General features: G+C 36.6%; 2 protein-coding genes across 2 annotated transcripts in view; both read left to right on the plus strand.

The window, feature by feature from the left end:
* The first annotated feature begins 1780 nt into the window (after positions 1-1780).
* The window catches only part of LOC124445392 (pre-mRNA 3'-end-processing factor FIP1-like), a 31851-nt gene continuing 7987 nt past the window's right edge, over positions 1781-25644 (plus strand). The window contains exons 1-12 of the mRNA XM_046996115.1: positions 1781-1924; positions 9488-9491; positions 18656-18717; positions 20534-20564; positions 21159-21234; positions 22350-22468; positions 23293-23372; positions 23679-23786; positions 24537-24652; positions 24809-24875; positions 25394-25471; positions 25543-25629. Coding sequence (XP_046852071.1) covers positions 1807-1924; positions 9488-9491; positions 18656-18717; positions 20534-20564; positions 21159-21234; positions 22350-22468; positions 23293-23372; positions 23679-23786; positions 24537-24652; positions 24809-24875; positions 25394-25471; positions 25543-25629 — 946 coding nt within the window. The 5' untranslated portion in view covers positions 1781-1806. The remainder of the gene's footprint in view (positions 1925-9487; positions 9492-18655; positions 18718-20533; positions 20565-21158; positions 21235-22349; positions 22469-23292; positions 23373-23678; positions 23787-24536; positions 24653-24808; positions 24876-25393; positions 25472-25542; positions 25630-25644) is intronic.
* Positions 13184-14578, plus strand: LOC124445394. The gene has a single exon (XM_046996117.1). The coding sequence runs from the start codon at positions 13498-13500 to the stop codon at positions 14050-14052; it is 555 nt and encodes a 184-aa protein (XP_046852073.1). The 5' UTR covers positions 13184-13497; the 3' UTR covers positions 14053-14578.

Below are 25644 nucleotides of genomic sequence, written 5' to 3' on the forward strand. Positions count from 1 at the left end.
ATAGCCGCTCCAGTTATTATAGAACTCAATGATTGAAACAATTGACAATATTTTGAACTTTAGTCCGCGGTAATGGACAATGAATTTATGAATCAGCATAACCGACAAACTAGAGATGTTTTGAAAGGCTCGAAAGAGGAACTTGATCATGAAGTATACATAGAAGCTCCTATTGGTATGTAACATAATGTTGTATAGAGCTCTTCAAGGGAATCTGTGTGGCAAATTCCAGCTGCCCAGTGCCGGCCGACTCAGATTTCACTTTATAATGTAGTCGAGACCGGCTTTATAAAATTTGGTATTATCGTGAATGATTTACATGATATCTTTAAACGTAAATTTACGATTGAAGATATCTGCTCAACTTATATCTACCAAGAAAGTTGAAGGCCATAGAAGCTTACGGAAAGCGATTCGCCTAGAAAATCCTCTCTGATTATTGATCGTTGATCTATAACGCAATTGGCCCTCAAACACGCTTCAACAAGATATATTTGTATGGAGTTGTTGTGCAATGTATAACATACACTGTGGATGACATCATGACCGGGCACATTTCCTTCCTGCCATTTTTCTTTCATCCTAATTCTTTTTTAATTTGACCACACTAAAATAATTACATCAAGTGCGAGGAAAGGGGCTACAAAAGACTGTTATAAAAAACATAGATAATGATATTTTCATATCTTCTCGATCATACAGACTTGTAAGAACTTAATGTTTTATTTGTTTTTCTTGACTTGTTACTTTACATCATTGGTGTTCTTGTGAATTGTTTGAACTTGGGAGTATCATGTTTTTCTGTGTAGAGGAAATGTGTGAGTGTGGATGGTGCATTGCGTATTAGTCTCAAGATATTTGCTCAATTGCTTGTTTGTTTGAGGCTGTAAATAAGTCGTTTGTAAGGTTCCGTTAATTGTTGTGATCTGTTATGTGGGTTTTGTAAGTGTTGTCTGTGGTCAGTGATGAAGTAAAGCATTTTGTGGAGTCTCAGTCAATTTTGTGTTTTGTCAGTTGGTGATGCCTGGCAATATAGTTGGTTTTGTCTTCTTTATTTATTGCTTGTTTGTGTTCAGTAAGTCACATGTTTTGTATGGTTTTCAGCCAAGGGTGGATAGCTGTTATAGGAAAAATAATTTAATACAGCCCATCAATTGGTTAATTTTCATACTTGATAACCAATGGCATTGTTTTATGGGTATTTTGAATTTAAAATTAACTGTTATAATTTATTTTTCCAAACATGGATCGCAACTCTACAACAAACTATCATGCTACATATTGGAAACTACATGGTAGTGAAGGATGCTTTTCTATTGCCCAACTTGCATTTTTTGCTGCTTGACATATTAGTACATTTTTGATGACATTTGCAAAGTGTTGAACCATCAAAGCTGTTCATGCTATGTTGATATTTAAGTGTTTGCTCAATGTAGAAACAATAGATTTCTAAATAAATAAATAATGCTAATGTTGAAAAATTTACGTAGCATGAACAAATTAGCAGGCTGGCAACGCCATTGAGTATGAGAGTTCAGTGAAACATGAGTTTTGCGACCACATGCCATTAATGACCACTTTTTCTGGCACTGATAGGATCTACATATGTGGGTTGCTGATATATTTATAAGACACTACTAGTATGCTTTTGATTACATCTTGTAGATAAACTTGGACCAATTGGTCGATGGATTCGACATCGGTTGCTATTTAGTTCCTTATATGGAACACCATTGTTGTGTGCTATTCAGGTATGACTCTTGAAAAAAATACTTTAACTGTGATGATAATGATTAAATACACTACATGCCCAAAGTCAAAGGCCACCTTCACCAATTAGACGAACAACAACAAAGAAATGTTTGTGTTTACACAAGACACGCAATAATAACCACAAATGATGGTAGATGTAACGCAGAGGACAGTTAAATGACTGTACGAAACAAATGTTTAATGAACATAGTTTTAACAGCACTCTACTTTCATCTAATGAAATTGTCTTTTCGTTTTACAAATGAACGCGCAAATTTGCGCTTTCAGTTTGAAGGTTTTTGAAAGAATGTACTATCCTCAACTGCCTAACGTGATTTGTTGGTACTGTGGATATGTCTAGCGATGTGGCATAACGTAGAGTCTTGAAGGTAGCATCCTGAAAGTAACCGCCCCTTTGAAAGTAGCCGCTTTTTTAACACTTACTGAACGATCGCGAATGTAACCGCCCTCTCGAAAGTGACTGCACTCTTTGTACTACTTTAAGAGCTTTACAATATTTATACTTCAAAATTCATGATTCAAATAATGCGTTCATGTTCATTTGTGTAAACTACCAACAACCTTACACAAATTTAAACACGTTGAAAAATACCCGGTTTATAAAGCTTGGATTAAGAGTTAACCATTGAAGTCAACCGGTTTATACAGCTTGGATTAAGAGTTAACCATTGAAGTCGACCGAAGCTGAAAATTACAACTCAAGTGAAACTAAGCGCCCCCCCCCCAAAAAAAAATTAGCAGTCTCTTAAGGCCAGTAATGTCGAAAGTAGCCATGGCAGTTGCTTAACGCCACTTGCTTGGTGCCGCGCTAATGCTTACCCTATTGCGTTTTGCATTAGTCATGTCTGTTTATTAAAAAGCAATACTGAAAGTGGCGTTAAACTTTTGGTCTGTTGTGTGTACATTCAATTTCGCAATTAGCTACGGTGAAGTAGTATCGCTGGAAAACAAACTCTAATTTATAAATTACCATTGAAAGATATAGCATTTAAGAGACCCTTGAATTTAAAGCTTGCAAAGAAGCGCGTGTTTCCAAAATTGTAATATTGACGTTTTGAACATCCTAGAGTCAGTGCGTATGCGGACACTTTTGGTGAGGCATACTTTCGACTGGTGAAGGTGCGCGCCTTCCTGGGGAGCTGCGAAATTTCTATATCTAGAGTCCCTCAATAGCGATTTCTCGTGTTTCCGGGGTTTCATTTTGCCTAATTTGCTGAAAGTTATTTGCTACCAGAACATGATTACAAAGTAAATAATCACGAAAGTCGGTATTTCTCAAGAAAATTTAGTATCTCAAACAGATATAGCATTTAAGAGACCCTTGAATTTAAAGCTTGCGAACAAAATTGTAATATTGACGTTTTGAACATCCTAGAGTCTATGCGGACACTTTGGTGAGGCATACTTTGACTGGTGAAGGTGCGCGCCTTCCTTGCGAAATTTCTATATCTAGAGTCCCTCAATAGCGATTTCTCGTGTTTCCGGGGTTTCATTTTGCCTAATTTGCTGAAAGTTATTTGCTACCAGAACATGATTACAAAGTAAATAATCACGAAAGTCGGTATTTCTGAAGAAAATTTAGTATCTCAAACAGTAAAACAACGAACAGTATCTCTAATACACACGGTATTGTCCTGTAAACACATTCTTGGTGACATGTCCACAAAATGTGTTTTTCAATGTCTGTATCTTTACCATTCTTTCAGATGACGTAAACATAAGACTTTGCAGCCTTTTCCTGGTTCATAAGCAATCGTATTACTTTATGTAGTGAGAATATTTTCATTGACACAAAAAAGCACACTGATACGCAAGTAAATATTCAAGTCAAAGTGCGCTTCGTAGCCACTGTAGACATTATTGTTCTGCTGTTGAAACATGAATTTGCTCATTATAAAAATGGAGGATAGAGAGTAGTGGGCTGGCTATACTACTTCATATACAGCGATGATTATATTTGCAGCGCCACCGAACACCATTATGGACGAGAATAATGAAGTTTACAAGTTTTTTTGGGACAGAAGAATTTTATATTATTCTGATATGTTTTCTCAAATGGTAAGGAGAAATAATTACATACATACTTACATATAAGAGAATAATCTCTTTAAACAAACGTCTTTACACAATCTAACCGTTCCTAACAATATTAAACCGTTGCACTTTGCTGCTCCCTGAAATGCCTTTGTAGCTTTGCATTGTAAAGTGAATTTAAAATTACTTAACAGCTTCTTTAATAGAACTGTGTTAATTTGTTTCTTTATGGAGGTATGTAACTTTTCTTTAAAAGGCAAATGACATCGCTGTGACGTCACATTTCATTTTTAGCATTAGAAAAATACTGTGTTTGTCGACAGTTAGCATTAAAGTATCGAACTTTTGCATCTTTAGAAATATTCATCAACACATGTATTCATTAAACTGCTGTATATGTGCATAAAACGTTATAGTAAAGTGGAAAATTGGTGAGCTTTAAAATGTCATTTGCCTAATGAATAAAGTCAAATATCTCTAGAAGAAAATGTAATTAGTCAATTCTATTGAAGAGTTTATTTAAGTCATTTTACATGTTCTATCCAATACAATGAACACAATTTGTGATTAAATTTCGTGTCACAAACATATTAATTTACATTTGTTACTACATTCTTGTATGTGGCATTTTGTGCAGGATAATCGATGCTCGACTTGGTCGTCTTTTATGTGTTCTGATGGGCATAGGATTCTTCGTTTCAAATTTTCTAAAGGTTTGTGTATAAACTTGCATTTATTCCTCACATTTACCAACGAAAATATGGTTATCATCTTCATCTTGCGATGGCGTAAAATATTTTGTCTTGTCTCATTTTTCATCGCTGTTGAAGTGAGTTTTAAAGAAAGTCTCAAAGTAAGCAGAGTGATTTAATTTTTTGTATGTAATATCACGCAGTTAGTACGTTTTGGGAAATCATCCTTTCTTTGGGTTATTATTAACTTGATTTCTGGCTGTACAAATCTAGTTGCCATTCTATCAATTATCATAAAATGATAAGGGTAAGACATACGAAGTGTTTTCCAGTTATGGTTGTCTAACGATGCGGATCTCATAAGGCTCTATATTTTTCAGTCCGTAAAGAAAACATTTATTTTACCGTAAAATTATTTCTTGACTGCTTCCCGCTTTCGTTTTGTCTGTAACGGGAAATCTTCTACAAATAAGATTATCAATGCTTTGGTGTTTCCTTTTAAGGATTGCCTTTGTCTACCACGTCCTCCGTCGCCACCCGTTGTACCCCTTGAGAAAGCTAGTGAAACATGGTTGGTATATTTTCTAACGTGAAAAGTAACGCTGTTATTTATGTACAGTGCACCTTGTATTTAACTGCTACTCAGAAAACTATTTAACGGCTACTCAGAAAACTATCAAATGCTACTTTTGGATGCTTCTGAATGCTATTCTTAAAACTATTTAACTGCTACCACCAAACTGTTTTATGCTGACTTTTGCTTTGAATGACGTTATTCCGGTTTTATTAATACTAGCACTTCAACGTAGTGTTTTCATGTGACGTCAAGGCGGCCATGTTGGTGTATACGTCATTGTATTTTTACCATTAATACTAGCACTTTAACATAGTGTTTTCATGTGACGTCAAGGCGGCCATGTTGGTAGGTTACGTCATTGTATTTTTACCATTAATACTAGCACTTTAACGTAGTGTTTTCATGTGACGTCCAGGCAGCCATGTTGGTAGGTTACGTCATTGTATTTTTACCATTAATACTAGCACTTTAACGTTGTGTTTTCATGTGACGTCCAGGCGGCCATGTTGGTAGGTTACGTCATTGTATTTTTACCATTAATACTAGCACTTAAACGTAGTGTTTTCATGTGACGTCAAGGCGGCCATGTTTGTAGGTTACGTCGTAGTGCCGATGCTCTCGACAGAGCATGAAATAATTATAAGTTCTTTTCACTATTTGGGATTTTCTGCCAGGATGACGAAAATGATGCACCATATATATGGACCATAAGAAATCAAATGTCAACAAGTTTTGATTTGCTATTAACCTCCAGGGTCGGCCATTGACTGTTAGTGTTAATCATCCGTGTGTATTTTTTTGCTTTTTAGGTACATTTGGTTTTACTGCATGATTCATTTTAACTTTACCTACATCGGACAATCGTTGCTCTTTACAGCCATTACAACATGTATGTACGTTATTAGTAGCCAGCTATATATATCTCATCTTCACAATATGTTTACCGTAAATTGTATAATAAACGCCTGGGGCGTTTATTAGATTATGGTGTTAAATTGATATGAGGCGTGCAATAGAGGCGTTTTGTTTTATTTCTATTACCTTGTAGTGTGGTAGTGTGCACAGTATACAAAAATGCAATAGTCTCACTCCGCTGTGCAACTTGGTGCTCTATATTTACTTAGATTACTGGCTGCGGCTAACCATCTCTGCACTCCTATTGGCCAAAAAAGCAATTGACTGGCTGCCACTATGCTAATCACATGCGTAATAAGATATGCGCTTCACAAAAAATTTCAATAGAGTGGGAGTACTGTTTGTGTCTATACTGTGGTATTGTTTAAAAATGAAAAGAAAATTAAGAATAATTGTACAGTTTCCGAGCCCAATTGACGACCCACTATAATAACGTTATCATAATGGTAATGTGGCGGAGGGCGTCTATTGGAGACTGGGCGTTTGTTAGATCATTTACGGTATATATGTTATTATTTAATCCTGAATGAATTATTTTTTTCTTCTCATGAAATTTCGCATCGTTCACATCGAGCTTGCATGTTTGTGAACATTTTGCCATTTGAGATAGTCTCTTCAGCAAGAAATATCTTTCTTGGCGTCTTGGACTAAAGCAATGGCGAAGCCAGTCTGCGAGATTTTAATTTTTGTGCTATGTAAATATGTCGGTGTCCAACCACATTTAAGACAATACATTTCTAATAAATTAGATAATGCTAATGATCTGAAATTCACTTTTTACTGCCAAGCGTGCGAGCTGGCTGCACCACTGGACTAAATTGAAATGATAACGAGAAAATAAGCCAATTTTTTTCCCATGTAAAACTCTTTTTCGTTGAAGTTGCTGGTTTGTTATGTAGGTTGAATTCTTCGCCGTATTATCTTATATTTATTATCAATAGGGGATCCTGTGGGAATACTAGGGGAACTGAACTGATATTGGCATTTTTACTTACGTATTTCAGGGAGCGTGTCTGTACTTCTGTGTCGTGTTTATCTCGGTGTACACAGTCCTGCTGATGTCGTCTCGGGCAGTATATGTGGCTGCCTTATTTTAGCTTTATATATGAAAGTCGACAACTATCTGGATCACTACATGAGCTTTGGAAGCAATGGTGAGTTACGTGATTTTAATTTTTACACATATTTTAATATTGCTTATTTGCTAACAACGCGACTTTTGTTCTCTGCATGCCATCATAAGGAGGAATCTGTTGTGATAACGGTGCTCTGAAGTCTGAACATACAAAATTTTCCATAGTTAATTTATTGAAGGTTAACAATCCAAGATGTTTATGCAGTGAGACTTAAGCCTCGTTTACACTGTACCAGAATGCTATCGAAGCAGGCTAAATTTTCTCACGAGTGAAATAAGCATCAACGAAAAGACATTTGTTTCTTTTGCACTTAGGCTTGCTTAAACCCATGACATTGGATTTTTTTAATCTTTTGTTGTTCTTCTTTCAGTTTATGCTAATCTCTAATGTCACGTGCTTCGTTGAATGTCTTTGTTTGATCCTTCATCTTTGCTTGTGTTTACCTTTATTTTACTTGTGTGGACCAGGTTTAAGTCTAATCACTATGTTGGGCATATTTCTTGCAAACAAGGGCCCTATCTAGAAGTTGATTTTAGTAACCATTTCAATGGTTGAAAAGTAAGAGATACTGACGTTTTCTCTTCGATTATATTACAGTGATCATGCAATCACTCATTTATACGATTGCATTGTTGTTTTTACATCCTCGTCCCAGGCTTCGAACCGGATCCTTTCAAGAAACTGTAAGTAATTAGCTTTTCATTTTTTGTTTGTTGTGGTGGGATTTTTTAGTTGAAGTTAGACGTAACTGTTGTTAGATTTTAGCGCAATTTGAAAACGAACCATGTCGAAGATTCATCTTGCGTACTCTGGCTCTGCTCATAACTGCGCATTCTTATGATTACTCCCGTGTTTCATTTTTCAAAAATTTTTTTGCAACTACAGAACTGAAAGTTTATATTGATACTTTAAAGAGGCATTAAAATGCTTTGTTTAAGTGTTTAAGCTTTTTTGCATTTATATGTAACACAGCTTCATAATTTATAAAATAAACTGTAGAAAGTTGTAGAGCATTGAACCAAATTAGAATGGATTGTTAAGTTCATCGTGAGATTTAAAACTTATTCTCGGCGATTTGAAATTGAATTCACTTTTATAAGCAATCGCTTGTAAGTTAACTTGGGCAAATAAGAAGTAGCTTTTGTAATGTTTGAACGGGGCTACTTTTTTGTCTATCCTTTGTAATTTATAATGAAGCAATTCTCAGTGGAAAACTAATTTCCGTGTGAAATAATTCTGCCTGCGTCGAATTAATAACTTTTTAAATTTAAAGTGCGGATGGATATTTTGGAAAGAGTGTTTGTCTTCACACAATTGATGGCTATTCTCATTGCGTACAGGTTTGTATGCTGGGAACAGTCGTCGGTTTCATTATAGCGAGGTCCACATGGACAGCAAGAAAACCTCCGTTGACAAAAACCATTATGCGAGAAATGTCAGGTATGGAAATAAGATCCTTGATTTTCAATTGAATTGCGAATGATAAATTGTACATTTTTACTTAGGTTCAACATCATCTTTTGAAGTTGTTGCCTTTTCTATTGCTCGCCTTCTTGTTGGTACGTGAAATATCCATTTGTTTTGAAAATTTATCTTTAAATTTCTACTATACAAATCAAAGCAGTTTGCATACACAACACATGTTCAGGGCGTACCCTGACTTTAAGTTTAAGTGGGGAGTTATCAAGGGGCGTTCGGTTATTAAAAATTAGGCTCGCACCCTCCCTGCCCTCGTGTTTCTTACGACTATGCATAATATATAATGTGATTGTTGCTCTAGGTTTTGCTATCGTGTTGATAACTAGATCCTTGGGAAAGATTATATTTCGTAGTATCGTTTCGAACACGTACTATCTTATTGGCGCTAAAGCCGTGATTCGTGGCAAAGGCCATTACTTCAACACAACGTATAACGAAGCTTTCAAAATCCCGCCTGTTTTTAACACGGTAAGACTGTCGTAGGCCTTTCGTTCATTTTGTCGACAAAATATCGCGTTTACATTTTGAAAAACTTGAATATCTCAAGAAGTAAGCATGCCGACATTGTAATGTTGGAAGTTTACTACAGTTTTAGGAGATGTTTCATTCAAGACAGTAAAAAGTTTCGTGTTAAGTACAAGTCTCCACAAAAGCTGTGGCTGTTACATCTTCATAAATGAGAAAACACACTCCAAATATAATCAACTTGTAAACTCAAGATTCGAGTTATAACAGCAAGAGACAATCATTCATGAGCATGAGTTACGGGCTTTAGTTTTTTCGTAACAGATTAGCACTTACCGGACTGCGTGCAGCACTTCGGCCGAACAACTTAACGATCTTTTTGTCGAAACTCTTTTTTACCCACCCACAATGGAAAGTGGGGTTTTAAATTTGTTGGCCATCAGCGTAACAATTTTTTTTAAAACTGCCCGTTCTTACAATTGTTCAAAACGAGCTTCATAACAACCAGTTCTTCATTTCGCAGGGAGAAAAATCGAAGAAGGTATCAGTGAAATCGAGCAACGACAAATCGGAGGACGCCTGGGAGATAGACTTTGTTGCAAAGTATCTCACTTACATATTTGTTGGCTGCGCCGGCTCTTATCTTGCCCCACACACGTTTTATATTCTGGGTCTTAACGTTACAAACTAACTATGTGTATAAAATTATATGAAAAGATTGTCATCTGAAGATTTATTTGTATAGTACAATGATATAGCGAGTTGTGCATTTAATTGATTTATTAAATCTGTTTGTTCTTTTCATCTCATCTGTATTCTTTCTGAGATCCGTACGCCTAGCAGCTGGGTAAGGCTTTTAGCTGCGGTAAGTTACAGCTGTTGCCATTGACTGCTATCTTCAAACCAACTGTGCGATGGCTGCCATTACGGCCTAAGTCGAAAATAATTGTACTTTTTTTTCACCGTTTCTCTGATTTCATCATCGAATTTGTACCAAAACGAAATAAAACTTCAATTTGCTCCTCGTCCTTTCATAAGAAAATTCTATGGGAGAGAGGGGGGGAGTGTGGAAAAATGAAATTACTTAAATTAGCACGTTTATTCGTGCTAAAAGTAAACTTTCATTACGCCCATTTTACTCTGGGATTCAGAATTTAGGGTCTGTTCATACGAGCACGGTGAACGAGATATTTCGACTGCCTATAATCTTGCTTTGCTGTCAATTTACTATCAATATTTACTTCATGTTCATATGAGAAAGCGGGGTGGCGTTTGCCGAGATCTCGGCTGTGGAAGATGAGATCATACATTTACGTGATCGATGGATAATTTTCCAAATGAATTCGCCCGTCCGCTTCGGAGATGAAATTATGATATTAAAATCATGGCGACCAACGGAGTAGGAGTGTAATGCAAGCCAAAATAAAACAATTGCGCTGGAATACAATGGCATGATTTAAAGTTTGATTCATTATTTGAATATAAAAGTATTCAATACAAAGAATTTCGATCTATGCTGCGCTATATTGATTTGCAACTCGCGGCATTTGGGAAAATGTTGTTCACCTTTTTTTGCCTCGGCATGCAGGATTAAATTTGTCATATGAAAGCGAGGTAATATTTGGCTTGGTCGGTAGGATGTCTCCTTACCAGGCTTGTACGAGCGTACCCAAGCATTCGACAGAAGGTCACAAGGGCGTAAATCCCATAGGATACTAGTAATCGTGCTGTAAACGTCTTAGAACATGGCAAAAGCAACGAGTGTCAATTTTCAATCATTTTTTACTTGTAACAGAATGTATGTAAGAAATGTGAACTTTAGAATTAACCTATTGTGAAATTTCAATTAAGAAATAAAGGTATTTATTGCGTTTGCACAGGCTTATGCAAACCGAGAAGACCTTTCGGAGAACTCAAGAGCAGATCAGTGGAAGCCCGAGACCAAAGGTCGAGGGTTGCACCTGTTCGAGAGTTTTCACAAACGTCTCCAAGGTTTGCATAAAACAGTACAAACACGAAAAACATCTTTTCTTTCTTTCATCAAATAACAATAATGCGAAACAGATAAATTCAAAACAAACATTTCAATGTTTCTTCTCTATAAAGCCATGATGGATTCGCAAATTCTCTTTGATTGATTTATTGATTTATTTGATTTGTTGAGCTCAGATTGGTTCGCACAGGCCAACGCATTACGGCTATCGACCAATCATCTGACGCGTTTTATTGTGTTTATTTTATAACACCTGATCATGATGCTAATCCTACTGGTGCATTACTGTGCGTGTTTTGCTGCTAGAAGTTATGTTAAATTCCCAGGAATAGAGAAACTTAAGTACTTGTGACAAAGATGTGTTCTTTATGCACGTAGCTGACAATATTTTATGCATCCGTTGGCTTATTTGCATAAGTAACAATTATCATACAGGTAGAGGGTGTAATAAATTGACGTACTGTGATAATTTTAATGCCTGTCACAATGCTCAGGCTACAGGTGCATAAAGTATTGTTGGCAGCGTGGACATATTACATATCAGCTTATTACAAGCAGAGAAGCTTTTCCCTACCTGGGAATATGACAAAACATGCGCAGCAATGCAGCTGTGAAATTAGCATAGTGGTCAGATAATGAAAATTTTTAATTATACACACTTTAGGAAACTGAAAGCCCGAAACAGTCGACATGTTTCACATCTATTGAATTACGCATGCTTAGTAAATACATACCGACAATGTGCGTGACAGCTAACATCGACGTGAAACAAAAGAGATATTCTGAAAGGGGCGTACCCAGCAAGGCCCTGCGAAAGTAGAATTAACATGTGCAATCATCACGAATGAACAAGAGAGAGGATTTTACTTGTTTTTGAACTTGAATAAACACGTATGTCGTTTTACAAAAGTTTAGAATTTCGTTGAATTTTATCTTGTCAGTTATTCAGGTATTCGCTGTAGAATTACTCCATTCATCGGTATTCTTTAACCTCGCTAGTATACTCGATCTCCACTATGTTTGTATAAGCCTGTGCAAAAACAGTACTCATCTTTTATTTCGAATGAAAGAAATTAACAATATGATACATTACCTAAATTAGATTTATTGAGCTGTTGTATTTCATTGTTTTTGTTTTAACCCCGCAATTTCTCTAAGCTTTCCCAAGCCTATACCACTTGATGGAAGTAAGACTCGATAAGATTTAAATACTTGACGCTGATTGGCCGAGTGACTGTGGTCATGTTTAAAGAATAGTATTGCTCAATGATTTCCTAACTTTTATGACAAAGTCGCAGCAAATTAACAAAAGCAAATTATTAAATGTCCTCGTTTTCGACATGGTCTGCCAAAAACACTATTGAGATGAAAATTATCCTTAATGATCCTCTTTAAGCAGTTGAAAATTAAAATTTTTTTTCGGACCAAACTCACCTTCGTCTACCAATTCAAATCCTAACGCTGACGTACCACGAGCAGAGTTAGTTTAAAGCCTTCAAATATTGTTTGATTTAATTGATGAGGCGAAAAGGATAGAAAGTTCAAAACATCTCATAAAATCTTTAGATATACTGGTAAAGTTGCCTTTGAGTGGGCTTGATCCACAGGGCAATGCAATTAAATTACAGCTATTATACTGAATCGTGGCCAGAGATTTGCCAGGCGGAAAGCGAATTTTCAATATGAACATAATATCCCAACATAAGATTTTTAAAAAAGGCATCATAACAATAAAATACGAAAGAAAGATAAAAGGTTTTTTTAATAATTGACGAAACGTAATTATTAAAAAAACATTTTATCTTTTTTCCGTATTTTATTGTAGTGATGGCTTTTTTAAAAGTCTTATGTTGGGCTATTATGTTCATATTGGAAAAAAGCTATTATACTGTTTGTATTTTATTGGCATGTGTCCTCAGTCAAACTGTCCAATCACACGAGGTAGCTTTTTAGTGATCTCTTTCGCCTGTCGAAGAATAACAGGTTGGGCCAGAGATTATTTGCTATCTGTAGCGTCCAGGTCCCGCGCACCCATTCAATATTTGCAACAGACACACTTGATAAAGTAATATGACCCTCTCAACTTTCAAAAAATACATACTGACTTAGCTCATGTGTTCATTTTCTTTACATTGTCCATCTGAATTTTTGTCAACCGCTTTTTGGAGTGTTAACTCTTGGGATAACAACGACACGAGCTTGTTTTTTGAACTTTATCCGACAGCAGTATCGGCTTGCAAATGTAACAGAAGAGGGAGACAATAGAGATTGTCATTCGATATTTGTTGATCTGTAAGGGTGCACTTCTTCGTTCATTTCCATCGGTTGCAAATTGAGGGTAGCTTTCGTTTGGATGAGTTGGACGATACTGTGGCAAGCGATCGGAGTTCTGTTTGAGTCAGACCAAACTGCACATTTTTCTCCAAGCGTAGAATGAATTTGATTCGTCGATTATCCGGTGATGTGTCTGGCATTTACAAGCTTGATGAAGGCAATCCTGAATTCACTGTTCGCTACAACGGAGTCGTCTACTTGCGCGGTGAGACGTTCAGGAAAGACATAGCCAAGTATCTTTGTAATGCAGCCGTAGAGAAACTCTTCGAAGATTCGACTAAGAGAGCCAAGCGCATAACTTTGACCGTCTCATGTGACATGAACAAGGGAATTACGATAGTGGACGCGAGTACGCAGGCGAAACTGGCGTTCGACTTGCAGAGCATAGCGTTCAGCTGCGTTGATTTAAATAGACCTAAAGTGTTCTCGTTCCTTGCTGATATCGACGGCTGCCTTCAATGCCATGTTTTTGTGGCGGAGCGCGAGGACAAGGCAAGGCTCATCACGCTCACGATGAAAAATACATTTGAAGAAGCATTCAGCAAATGTGACAGGAGCTTACAAAAAGAAGAGAGAATCAAAAGGAGGAAAACCAGTGTCAAATCAACTGGCTATGAAACTTTAGAAGAGCTGGATGAAGTCGGCTGGGGTTAAGTCACTTTTAGGACTACATGCTTAAAAAATGGAGAGAAATATTATGTGAGAAATAATAGTGTTAGTGGAAGCTGAGTTCACAGATATTTTTGTTGCGCGTGATGTAGAAAAAAGTCGGCTTTTTCGTGAAAGAACACTTCCTTCTTGATTTACCTTTGGTGTGCGCAAGTTTTTTGTTAATTACCAGATGCGTTAATCGTGCGTTATGTGAAAATTTGTCAAACGGTCAAAATCGTTTTTACTGAGAATATTCAGCAAAACACACCCACTACTGCAAGCACGGATGTCGCCCAAGAAAGAGATAATTTGACATAATATAAATCATCAATTGGATTCGATAATGACGTTATTCGGACAAAATCTAGTTTGTCCTGCTAGTGGAGTGCAAGAATGTTAACGTTTTGCGCATTTTATGCTAATTTCTTTTGTTTTCTGTAGCAACAGACCGTCAGGTGAATTTATGTGCATGTGCGGGTTGCAAGATGTAATGTTCTTATGTGTGATTAATTATAAGCCTAATAACCAAGTTCCTGTGTTAAAAGGTAGCTTGGAAAAATTGCACTTGATTTGCCAAAAGAAAGCATTTAGTTCTTCGATAAAACGAAAGCCGTGTTTCCCATTTTTAGTAGGGTGTTCATTCCCCGTCGAATTTTACCGTCGTGTGTCAGACATCTATTGTTTTTTCAATTACCCTGTCATTTTCTGTGTCAACTGACAAGCGAACAGCGTGGGACAAACAATTTTGACGTGCTTGCGTAAAAGCGTCAGAATTCCTATGAGTGAATGCCGAGTGCATGCATCTTGCGTTGCAGTGCGGGGGCAAAGGTCCAGTCGTGCGTCTTATAATTCAAACTTTTTTTTCATGATTGTGATATTTGTTTATTTCAGCGCTCCCACGATGTTGACGTTTTTTTAAAAGTTGTACCATTTTGCGGGAGAATGAACTTTATGTCATCTTTTTGTTCAAGGATTGAAAATAAAATGGAAGCGCTTTAAAAACATTAATGATTATAAATGGTTCTTTAATTTAAAATTATATTTGCAAGAAAAGTCGAATTGCTGATGCTGAAGCTGTATTCTTCGTACGATGCCACTTCATAAAATTGTACGTTTTCCTTGCACGAGATGTTGCCCCATTTGAAATCAAAAACGAGTGCTCTTGACGAGTTTTGACAAAAAAGAATTGACTTTGTCACTTTTTTTTTGTCATTTTTGTTTGTCACAATGTGTTTTTGTACATCGATCACGCCACCTGCTGGGATGCATTCCAAGATTCACCTTTTTCAGTGTTTATTAGGGACTGTAAGCCTGTCAGAGCATGCCATTCAAGGTGTTTTTAGCAAAAGTAAGCATTTCTAAAAAGTGATTTTCCTTTGTTAAATGACACGTTTCTTGTGGACGCCAATAAGGATGAGGATTTGAAATAAGAGCGCTCTAAGGAATTACCATCTCAATGACTGTTTTTGTTTCTTCACACGCCATTAAAACATGCAAAGAAATCAGCGAATTAGGGCTTGTTTACATGGAAGTACAGTCATCTTTGCAAAAGTTTACCCCTACAAGCGATTGACCTTTTTCAATGTGCTTATAAGATGCGTTTTTTCGACTATTGACCAACTGACCAGCGAGTTGCTGTTCCGAGGTCAGGAGGTGAAGCCTATTGTCTGATTTAATTGAAGGGATTGTTGGAAAACTTTGAGCGCTGAAAAGAAATTGCACAGCACGATACTGTTAGTGTTTCGTAATCATTGCGTCTTTCCTGTTGTGTCATTTGGTAATCTCGATTTGTTGACCAAAGACGAACCGACTAACAATTTGCATATAAACATAAATAGTTAGATCGACAGATAGATAAATTTTATTTAAACTCGCCTCGTCAACTTACGCTGATTTCCCAGAGGAGCGTATGATATGAAAATTTACAGTAGAGATAAAAAGAAAATTAAAGCTATTTAAAACATTACATGTTAAAAATATATACTATTTTAGGATATGACAAAGTGTATATAGGATTAATAATCTCCAAACTTGAATTTTCAGCTTGTGTTTCTAGACAGTTTACGTAATGGAGGAAAAGTAATAATTCTATCGATTGTAATAGTTTTCCCCAGGTCCATCTAATTAGTAATTATACGATCTGCAACGCAGAAGCTGGCAGGCAGAAGTGCGCTGTTACAGTTGCGCTTAATATTTAACAGTATTGAGTTCAGATTTTATGATACACATTTGATAAACCTCAGATTTTATGATGGACTTTTTTGTTCAGGAAAATTTATAAATTAAAGAAAAAATAAAGCATCTGTATCAGCATAATTTCTTAATGCGAATGTGACCAACATTAGAGGGTATAGAATATGTTATAATGAGCAACATTTTCGTACGAATATTGCCTAGCCCCCTACAATGCTTCCAGCTAATTAGAAATGTTTTCCTTCTGTTTAGTTTACAGGATTAAGAAATAAACACGAGCTCTACTGAGTTTCGTGCGCGTGTCGTGTCAACCGCGTTCAGAACAGAGAGTGCTTGCTTTTAATCGATCACAACCTCTACAGAGACAAGGATTTCGCTTTCTACGTGAAAATAGTTTTCAGTTCGTTTCCGTTGCAGTCATTTTACGAAGCAAAATTTAGTTGCATCTTTATACGGTTGTCGAATGAGTTTTCAAAATTTGTCCGTAATTACTTTTATTTTTTTATTCCTATCAGCAGGGGCACGATCCAGCCTTTCCTGCAATCTGATTGACTGTAGCAGCGGGCGGAATTCTACTTTTAAAAGAGCAATTATCAGCCAACATTTGATTGCAATGATCTATTTTAAGTGTACTTTTTTCAATTCAGTTTCAAAGTAAAATGAACAGCAAAATTTTGGTTGTTTACTTTGCCACCATTGTTGAATCTGACTGCACAATCTAATAAGACTGCCGCCTTTAGCAAAAAAATAAATACCAAACGTCCATTAGCTTGCTACCTCAGGCTCTTTTCGAGACATCGGGAGAATATTGTGCAATGGCGCAAAAAGTGAATGATAATGAATCATCGAAGTCCCAGAACTGCTTATTTCAAGTGTCGACAACAAGTGTTGCCTCAAACCCTCCACCGTTTTTGTCAGGGCGTCGAAAGCGGGTGGACAGGTGGGCTAAGGCTATCTCACACTCCTTGAAAGAGGGTAGCGCACCCCGCCTCTGCATTAAAGTAACTAAATTGCTATGAAAGAGAATTCTTACAACAGGTTTGCTTCAAAAACAAAAGATACGTATGCAAAGTGCATCCGAGTGAGCTCATAAAAAATCATGCATTATCCATATATTTATGTGTGCCCGACGAATTTCTTTTGAACATGATTGCTTAATATCATGTGCGAAACTAGAACCTTTAGTGGGGGGAGGGGGATGTATATTCAGGTTTGCCCAGTTGATTTCTTTTTAAATTATAATCGTTAACAAACCAAATCAGTCTAGCAGAGCTGAATATGTGAATATTTAACCCCACTCTCCCACTTGACGTTTTAGTTTCGCCACTGCTTATTATCTTCAGGAAATTGCAATCAAAAGAAGTCAGTTTTTGGCATCTGAATATATAAATAAAACACTCCCACCCAATTAGCAATTTAGGGATAGCCCTGGTTTCTGATCATTACAGGCACCGCGGAGGATCGATAATTGCGGGGCTCATAATCATATATTCATGTTATAGTCCTTAGAAAACAATGGATTTCAAAAGAACTTTATCCTGCATATCATAAATATATGAATATGAGTCCTCCCCAATTATCGATCCTCCGCAGTGCCTGCATCAGGCTTGTTATTTGTATCAAGATCGTTTGCCAAACGATCATTTGCCTTAAATGGATTTGTCAAATATTGCTCAAATATTTTTAATTGCAAACAAAACAATGCATGTTGACGTTTTTGAGGGAGATTTTGGCTCCTGCCGCGCTATGTCAAAATTGGGGATGCCAGTAGCAAGCTTCAGCCCACTAGACCCGGGAGGTGGTACCGTGGTATGCAAGTAGCGTGCTCTCGCGACCTACGTCTGGACACCTTAGACACAGCATGTTTCTGCCTTTTTTCTAATTCAAATTAACTATAGATTGTTCTAATTATAAGTTGATGAGTGAGGATTACAACAGAGCATTGTAAATTCGAATTACATTAGCAACAATTCTGATGGTTCAAAATTTCTAAAGAAGTCAAAGATTTATCAACAGGATTGTTTACAAGAAAGTTTGAATTTTAAATACAAATTTTTTAATGTATTCAATTGCTGAATTACCCTAGATCCGCAACTGGATGTATAAATTAACAAATTTGATCGTTGAATTTAGGAGCACAGGGAGGAAGAGGGCACAAATGGCTGATTGAAGGTGACCCTCAACGCTGGCATAACGCTCATAATTTTTTCTTTTTTTTATTTCAGCAAAAAATCACCAAACTCTTTCATTTTGAAAAATCAGCAAAAATTTTATTGAGATTTTTATTTAACTTGATTTCTACCAAAATTGTGGAAAATATTTAAACGAAATGTAAAAAAGTTCACTAAACTCATGGTTAGTTCATAATTACTTCATGTAAGTCATTACAATCGTAAATCGTCATTCGACTCAGGATTTGTATCATGGCGAACGCAGCCGACCAAGAAAACGAAGCAACAAATTTTCATCAAAATGGTGAGATATTTTATGCATGTTGTGAAATCATTTTAAACCGGTAGAAATGACGCGTCTTTCTCTTACCATGTGAGTGCCGGCAATATTGTTCGAGATTTAAATGATAAAAAAACACACTACGGATGCTTGCCATTGCCAAGTTTCCAACGAGCCAGAGTTGACATTTTGGTGGAAATCATATTATTAGTATTACAAGTGATGGTGTGCAAACGATAAGCAGTGCGGCATTTAATATTTAGTAGATCAAGTACCAACCGCTAGTCCGGTATGTACTTGACTTATTACTTATTACTCATACTTCTGCAATGTATTTTATGTCCACATGCTCATGTATCATACCATTTCTAAAGATTAGTTTGGATTTCATGAACCGTAGGTTTTGTTGGTTCGACCTGTTTGTTAGTACACCAATAAGATTTAAATACGTGGATTGCAACTAAAAGTTGCTTATTCCAACTAAAAGTTGCTTATTCCAACTAAAAGTTGCTTATTCCAACTAAAAATTGCTTATTCCAACTAACATTAACCCATTTGTTTGCTTGAAAGACTTGTGATTGATTTATGAGAAAATTTTTGTGCATAGAGTAAGAATGGCTGACAAAATCAAACATGGTTCATTTAAAAATAGTTTTGATTTAAAGATTACCTAATGAGTTACGCTCTATCCAACAATCTTAAAAAATATGTTTCCTCTCAGCCAGTCAATTTGTACTAAGAGTGTCCAGTAGCAATTAATGGTATATGACGTAGTCTACATTAAAAGGTTGATTCCGTAAATAAAGCTTGTATAATATGATTCAAAACTAAATGTGCAAACTCATATGATATGTTATGATATGTTATTTTTAGTATTTCAGTTTAAATTAGGATTACTGGATGCCATATTTCATTTTTTGTTTAATTACTTTGCCATATAAAAGTTGATAGAGCATGGCATTTGTCAAGAGAACATAGCTAACATTTTTGTTTCACAAAACATGGCATTTGTCTAGAGATCTTAGCTAACTTCTTTTTTTGTCTGGATGTACATGATGTAGCACAGTTGCCTTTGTATTTATGAGAAGGATACAATAGATATCAGATACAATACACAATAAATATCCTATACTTTGTAAGGTCTTAAATATAATCTATGCTTGGACCCAGGAATAAAAGAACAATTGCAGTGGAAATGCCACACATGTGGCGAGAGAATTGCTTTAGACCTTTCATGCATGTTTAATGCCACTAATCTGTAGTTTTTATGCACCAATTTTTTAATTGTAGTAATGTATAAACAGCATGCATTGCTGCTTATGTTACAAATCAAGAAACATCATGTAGAGTTGCTTTTTGTGAGTTAAAACCAACACTTCATGTACTGTACTGTACAGTTCATAAACCTTTCCCTATTAATAGTAAATATGTTGCAATTTTGTGTTACCATGTTTAAATCAGTGGTAGATTTATAGGAGGAGGGGAGAGGGTGCTCAGAGGTGCTCACCTCTGTAGGCAAGAGTCAACAGGGTTGCATAGAGGGGTGCAAATTACAAAAAAGAAAATTAAATCCATCCTATCTTTAATGGAAAAAGCCTTTATTTGTTATATCATTAAAATTTATTGACTGTCAATGATATTTGTTTTGATTAAAAGGCCTCAATGATATTGTTAATAAGTAGTTGGTTTCTAACCTCTGAGCTTTAGCTGATCACTGCCCACTAAACCAAGCACCCCCCTGAAAAATTTTTGCTGGATCCACGACTGGTTTGAGTACATGCTGTTACTCTGTAATTGTAAATCATGGAAAACACATGTAAATTTTCTTTTTCGCTTGTAGGAGAAGAGAAAGAAATAAAAGTAGAGGAAAGGTTAGTAGGTTTTAAACCCACGTTACCCAACACATTCAAGCATGCTTGCTTTAGAAAAGTTCATTGTGAGTTTCATTTTTTAAATTCTGCCAATCTACTCAAAGTTAAGCTAAAACATGTAACTTTTACCACCCCAGCTGCCTGCGCTGTTTTCGCAAAGGGGAAGTTTATAAGTGTAATATTTACATCAATGGACATGTACGTCTTTCACAAGAATCGAAAAGATTTGGAACCCTGATTTAGCTTGGTTTGAATTAATTCAAGCCAGCTCTTCAAACTAAGGTTGACATTTACATTTGCCCATTCTAAATGCAGACCTACAAACGATGTTCGGAAATTTACGTCAGCAAAGATTCGGGTGATCATTGGCGGCAGAATATTGACTATTGGGAGGAGGGAGTCATATTCAGTGCTGTAGAACTAAATTTATCAGAGGGGGGGGCTCTCTTGACGAAGCTGAAGTCATGAAATTATGAAAAATTACCCATTTCAAAGTAGAATGGGGGCTCTTCGCCCAAGCGCCCCACACTTCTACAGCACTGGTCATATTCATATAGCTATTCATATTATATCTTATGGGTTCTTATTTACCAGTAAACTGTCGGCGGATGCACCCGAGTTTCAACCTGAAGTCCTGAAGAAGAAAGAAGAAGCGAAGAAAAGCGAACAGGTAGCTGGTAGGAATATATATTATGCAAGAATCTTACTTTTAAGTTCGAAAGCACGTTGCATAATTTCGTTTGTAGCGTTCATTTTATTTTATTAATGCAGCTTTGATAGAGAATAAATCATTATACAGCCGTGTTTGGTCACGTGGGATTTTTTGTCTAAAAGAAAGGAAAAAAACATAATTGTTTAGTGTCGCAATTATGTGATAAAACGAGAAATTGTTTGGAGATGATCCGTGGATAGACAAAAAATTGCAAAATTAGGTGTATATTTTCAGTGAATGGATTTTCATGGCACTAAAGGGCACCGTTTGGCGTATTTCTGAGCAGAGCATTTAGACAGCATTTCTCTTACCATCGATGATTATCAAATAACGTCAAACTCGATGACAGAGTAGTTTTTTGAAAAGAAAGTATTTTTAAAACACTCAAAAAGTTCGATTGTTTTTGAAAAGCCTACTCAAGAGATATTCACACGGTGGTTACCACTGCCTGGTGCGTTTGTGCCTTGTCTATTTTAGTACACTGTTGCGAAGTGCTCGATTACGTATGAATGCTAGGTGCACGGTTGCTTGTTGTAGGTGCACGGTTGCATATTATTGGTACAAGGTTACGAATGCCAGGTGTACGGTTACTAATTCTAAGTGCAAGGTTACGAATGCCAGGTGTACGGTTACTAATTCTAAGTGTAAGGTTACGAATGTTAGGTGTACGGTTGCAGAGGCCTGATACGCTGTCTTTACCTTATTTTTGGTTCTTTTGCTTTCCATCGTTGTTTTAAATTCGTAAATGTTTTTTCAGTTGTTTCTGTTTCACGAACAATGTTCGCATCGAGATCATAATCTGAATTCAGATTATGAATTGTTCTGTTCCATTGATTGTAAATATTTATAAAAATATCAACCCGTCTTTAGAACGAAAGCTTTGCCAACCGATTTAACGTCTATACTATTTTGTGCTCAAACTAACTGTAAATTTAAGCGCAATTGGCTTGACTGCGAGAACGACTACTTTTCTCTTGAATCCCGACCCCTACTCATCGAATACGATAGCACTAAGTCATATTCCGTAGTCCAGTTTATTGAAAGCTGTCTAATATTTTATATTCACGTGGCAGAGCAATGACGATGAGGAGGATGACGAAGACGATGACGACGACGATGATGACGAAGATGACGATGAAGATGACGATGACGTAAAGATTATTATCGGGGATGTGAACGCGGATCCTAACTCGTATGACTTTCTTACATATATATATTTATTTATATTTCAAGAATTGGATTATAGCTACATGTATCATGTTATTTTGCCATCCAGTAACTGCTATCGTGGCGAGAATCTCTCGTCCATACGTAGTTTTAAAGTGATTTGACTCGTCTCCAATCCCTGTGGGCTTGGTAGCTGAACAGGTAGAGCGGCGGACTAGTACCCGAAGGTGCGAGTTCAAATCTCGTCCAAGTAACATGTTTTTCATGTGCATATTAAAAACCGTGTTAGGATTAATATATTATGTATATACTCTGATGATGGCTTTGGAATAAAGTCGAAACACGGTGCCATCCAGTAAACTGCTATCGTGGCGAGAATCTCTCGTCCATACGTAGTTTTAAAGAGATTTGACTCGTCTCCAATCCCTGTGGGCTTGGTAGCTCTACAGGTAGAGCGGCGGGCTAATTCCCGAAGGTGAGAGTTCAAATCTCTTCCAAGTCACATGTTTTTCATGTGCATATAAAAACCGTGTTAGGATTTATAGTATGTATAATGTTATTTATATTATGTATAATGTTATTTGCTGAAATTAAAAACAAAGACCTTTGTGGTTTTACTAGCACTCATTTTCCTATTGAAAATTTTATACTCGAGTGAAAAGGTTATACTCTGGAAAGATTTATCGTCCTGAAGTCCCCATGGCTTTAGACAAACTAATGAAATAAATCCAGTGTTCATTTCTCGAACAACTTCGTTTCTGTTCTGTCATTTTCGATTTGCTAAATTTGTGCCTTGTTATAACCTTTGAGTTTGACCGACATTGGCTTGTTGTTTCGTTTACTTTCTAGTGCGTTGTACGGTAATCCAGTCAATTGGAATTTTAAGTCCAGTTCAGGAGCGACAACTGCAAAACCAACCACACCTGGAGGTATTTTTAATCGACGTATTAACAGAACTTTCTTAAGTGTGGTTTTCTGCTTAAAGAGGCAAAGTGAATTCTATAGCATAAAATTCTTTTTTACAGTATTCAGGTAGGAGGCGGAGGAAGATTGATAATTGGGAAGAGGGTGAACACTTATGTTGTAGTGTATGATACGTAATCGCAATGGATTTCAATGGAAGTTAATACTAATACACTACAACATGCATATATGAATATATCCATCCCGATTATCAATTTTTCGTCGCCCTTAGATCTATTCAAGTTTAATGATGTCGTGTTTTGCTGTTGCAGCTCCAGCTAAGGGTGTTAACGTCGATGGCGTTGGGACTGTAAATGGTGTAAATATTTACGAATATGATTTGGACACAGGATCTGAAGATAAACCTTGGAGAAAACCAGGTAAGATGGTGTTCCACTCAATCGTACTGTCACGTGTAAGTACTTTGGGCATGCGCAGTTGATGCAAATAGTTTGAAATGATTATCGAGTTATATGTACTTTTTGGGGCGGTTGTACGGAAGGCCACTGAATATACGGGTCTCTTGCATGACGTCACAAAAGTTAGTCGTTGCAGACATTTCGGGCGAAGGACGAAGTCCATCGAAAAGAGCATTTTTGTCAACTTTAAACCACCATAAAAATGGCACGATTGACCAAATTAATTTTTTTTACTGATGCATCAGAAATCACACTTAAATTCGATATCGCTTTAAAATGTTCTGATGACAGGTGCACGTTAAGCGGTTATTGTTATCCTATTTCATTGCTTCTACAATCATGATCATCACCTCTCGCATAATTGGCAATTTCTAAGTCGGTAAACCAATCCGGGCTGTTCACGTGCGACAGGTGAGGTGCAGTGTTGGTTGCGCAATTTTTTCCACCAGCTTTATATGATTGCAAAGCTCACAACAGGGAAGTGTTCAAGCTCATCCGTCCGATTATGGTGAAAAAATTTGCAGCTATATGGTCACACGGGTGATGTGGCAACTTTAATCGTAGTCTCCATAAACCTTCGCCGGTATTCGTTGCCATTTACTTCCGATGTCATACTGTTACTTGATAAGCATCCGTTGTTCTTTCCAGAAGAAATTCAATATTCATTGCACATTTTCCAAAATATTTTCATGGTTCGATGATGATTTTCAGGTGCGGACATTACCGATTATTTTAATTACGGTTTTACCGAAGACACGTGGCGTCAGTATTGCGAAAAACAAAGGCGTATACGTATGGAGCTCACGATGTCCAAGAAAACATATGTGGTACGTGTTTTTTGTAATACTTTGTGTTATAGCACGTTATAGCCTTCACAAGTTATCGTCACATTTTTATTGCTTGTAAATATGTACATATTTTCGCGTAAATGTTTCGTCATTATACATATTATGGTAAAATATTCAATGACATAACGCTCACAGGTACCAACGGGAATTCCTACATTTGCTGCACCACCGCCGGACACCATTGTCTTGCCTGATGGCACTGGTATGATGACGTATTCTGCCTTCTGTTTTAATCCAATGGTTAATTAGGCGTTATAGAATAACAATACAACGTGATTGGTCTATGGCTGAGTTTGCATTAGCCTGTGCCAACCGAGCAAATTCTCTTTAATTAGTTTAATTTATTTAGCTATGTGAGCTCATTAAATCAAACCAATTAAAGAGAATTTGAAAGTCAATCATCAATACATGTTATAGGAAAAATTTAAACATTTCTTTTAAATTTATCTGTTTCTCATTATTGTCATTTTTTAAAAGTAAAAGATGTTTTTTCGTGTTTGCTCTGGCTTATGCAAACCTAGAAGAGGTTTGTGAGAACTCTCGACCTTCACCCAAACATCTCCTCGGTTTCCATAAGCCTGTGAACTTTATTTCTGAACTAAAATGCGGCAGCGATTTTTCGCGAAATATTTCGTCGTTGTTTAATTTTACTTTGATTATTTGGAAATGGACGAGTTTCGTGCGAGAGGATCTTTTCCATTGCCTTGGCTTATTTTGCAGTGAAAAAAAGAGCCGGACCTCCTCCTGAAAGGAAGCCCGAAGGTAGCATCGACGTCATTGGCGGAGAGAACTCACGAGGTCAGTGATTCGCTGACTGTTTTGTTTCCTGCTTGCGTATACTAAATTCACTCAATTTCAAATTTTTCCAGTTGAAAGTCGGCGTCGACCAAACGAGGATGAAATTACTCACCCAGTACAAGAGGGAATTCCGTCACAACAAAGAATTTTACCTCAAGGTTCATCCTCAAAAC

This window comes from Xenia sp. Carnegie-2017, unplaced genomic scaffold (genome assembly GCF_021976095.1).
Source record: "Xenia sp. Carnegie-2017 unplaced genomic scaffold, XeniaSp_v1 HiC_scaffold_22, whole genome shotgun sequence".
Classification (NCBI taxonomy): Eukaryota; Metazoa; Cnidaria; class Anthozoa; order Malacalcyonacea; family Xeniidae; genus Xenia; species Xenia sp. Carnegie-2017.